The 1,740-nt window shown below is 50.1% G+C and overlaps 1 protein-coding gene across 1 annotated transcript; it reads right to left on the bottom strand.

Annotated features, from left to right (window-relative positions):
• Window positions 1-513: 513 nt before the first annotated feature.
• On the bottom strand, window positions 514-1,263 carry H257_19499 (hypothetical protein; the record flags this gene model as incomplete). The annotated part of the gene is made up of 1 exon (XM_009848640.1): window positions 514-1,263. The coding sequence occupies one exon, from the start codon at window positions 1,261-1,263 to the stop codon at window positions 514-516; it is 750 nt and encodes a 249-aa protein (XP_009846942.1).
• Between the last annotated feature and the right edge of the window lie 477 nt (window positions 1,264-1,740).

Below are 1,740 nucleotides of genomic sequence, written 5' to 3'. Positions count from 1 at the left end.
TAAGCCAATCAGAATTGAGTCGGATGAGATGTCCGGCTTTATTCGATCACAACACAACCGGAGTCAAGCAACTAAGCGCAATCGATTGAGGAAGGTGGCAATCCTTCAAAATGGCTATTATAAGTAGTTCACCTGTGGTTTCTTCCTCAGGCTGGACATGATTTGATTCTGGTATGGTGATGGTGAACAATGTACTGCCATATCGTTTGAGGATCGACAAGTTGATCATTTCCCGCAGCCTCCTGCTAATATAGTTTGTCAATGATGCAAGAGATTGCAACGAGCATAGTAGATATCTTCCACTGACAGAATGGCTTTGCGTGCTTCAATAATATCGCGAATTCCGCTGTGCTATTCAGGTGCTGCACCATATGCTTATTCATCAAATTAACGATGTTTACCACAAACACTGCACGAGCGAGTTTGTTCTTCCATAACCAAGTCGGTTGTATGTTTAACCAAGTGGGTTGGATGCTGGCCATGTCGCTTCATTATGGCACGCACAATTTTGACTTAGTTCTCCAAGAACCGTTCAATGAAGTCACGAGCAGCGCTGACGCGTGCATAGATACCTGGCATGTCGAGCGCACCACATTCAATGCCCCAGCTGGTCACCCCCACCAAGCGCACGGTACCGTTTTCTTCGATGGTCATCGGCCCCCCCGAGTCGTGATTACACGAGTCTTCTCCTTTCACCCCTCCAGCACCCAACATCTCATCGGTCAGTTGGTCGGGGAACAACGCAGCCGCAGCCCTGGTGTTGTTCCAGGTCCTGAGGCTGAGCTCCTTGAGCACGTACGATTGGGGGCCATCTTTCTTGACGAATCCCCAGCCGCGTACCCAAGTGAGCACGTCCGCCTCAACGAATTCAAACGACACCGCCACAGGTTGGATGTTCAAGATGTTGCGGTTCAAGAGCGCGACGCCCACGTCGACATTACGATTGGGGTGTTTGATTTCCTGGGCGACTTTGGCCAGTTCCCCGTCGTCAAAACCGGTTAAATAGTGTGTGCCCACGACCGCAGAACGTGGTTTACCACGCAAACAATGCGCCGCTGTCAAAACGACATTGGGGGCGATCAGGCTGCCGCCGCACACGGTCGTACCATTGGGCGACTCCTTGAGCCCAACCACATAACGGTGCTTGCCGAATTGGGCTTCCTGGCCCCCAAGGATTTCGAAACCGTCGACTGTGGGTGGGACAATTTGGTCTTGAGCAAAGGCAGCGACGGCCACGGTGAATGCGAGGAGTGCGAACTTCATGATGAAAATTGGAAAATGAATGTTCTTTCATATAGAGCCAAGTCAATCCACTAGTTAACGTCAGACTGTGATTGCACAAGACACCAAGTACCAAGGCTAAACAAATGGATGGTTGGGATGTGTACAACATACGTACATACATCCAGCTCTTATCATTAGCCCGCTGGGATGGACGAGTCATATTTGGCGTCATAAATACTAGTATCCAACAGCGTGGCTGATATTCTTGCCAAAAAAAACCCTACTGTATCGCACTTTCAAAGTAACACTTGCAGTGCGACATACGATCGTACTTTCCGCATACCCTTGCCTCCTTCGTGGTTGTTGGTCGAGGTTTTCCAGGCAGTCAAAGATGTACTCACGTTAGTACGACTTTTTCGGTGGTAAGTGCAGAATCCACACGAGCGCACTGAGGGTTGGAAGAACCGAACTGGGGGAGAAGGAGGCGAAGGGTGCACGGGGATACGTACTGTACCC

This window comes from Aphanomyces astaci, assembly GCF_000520075.1.
Source record: "Aphanomyces astaci strain APO3 unplaced genomic scaffold supercont1.701, whole genome shotgun sequence".
In the NCBI taxonomy this organism is placed as follows: Eukaryota; Oomycota; class Saprolegniomycetes; order Saprolegniales; family Verrucalvaceae; genus Aphanomyces; species Aphanomyces astaci.
Note: the sequence above shows the minus strand (reverse complement) of the source record. Positions and strands in the feature narration are given on the sequence as shown.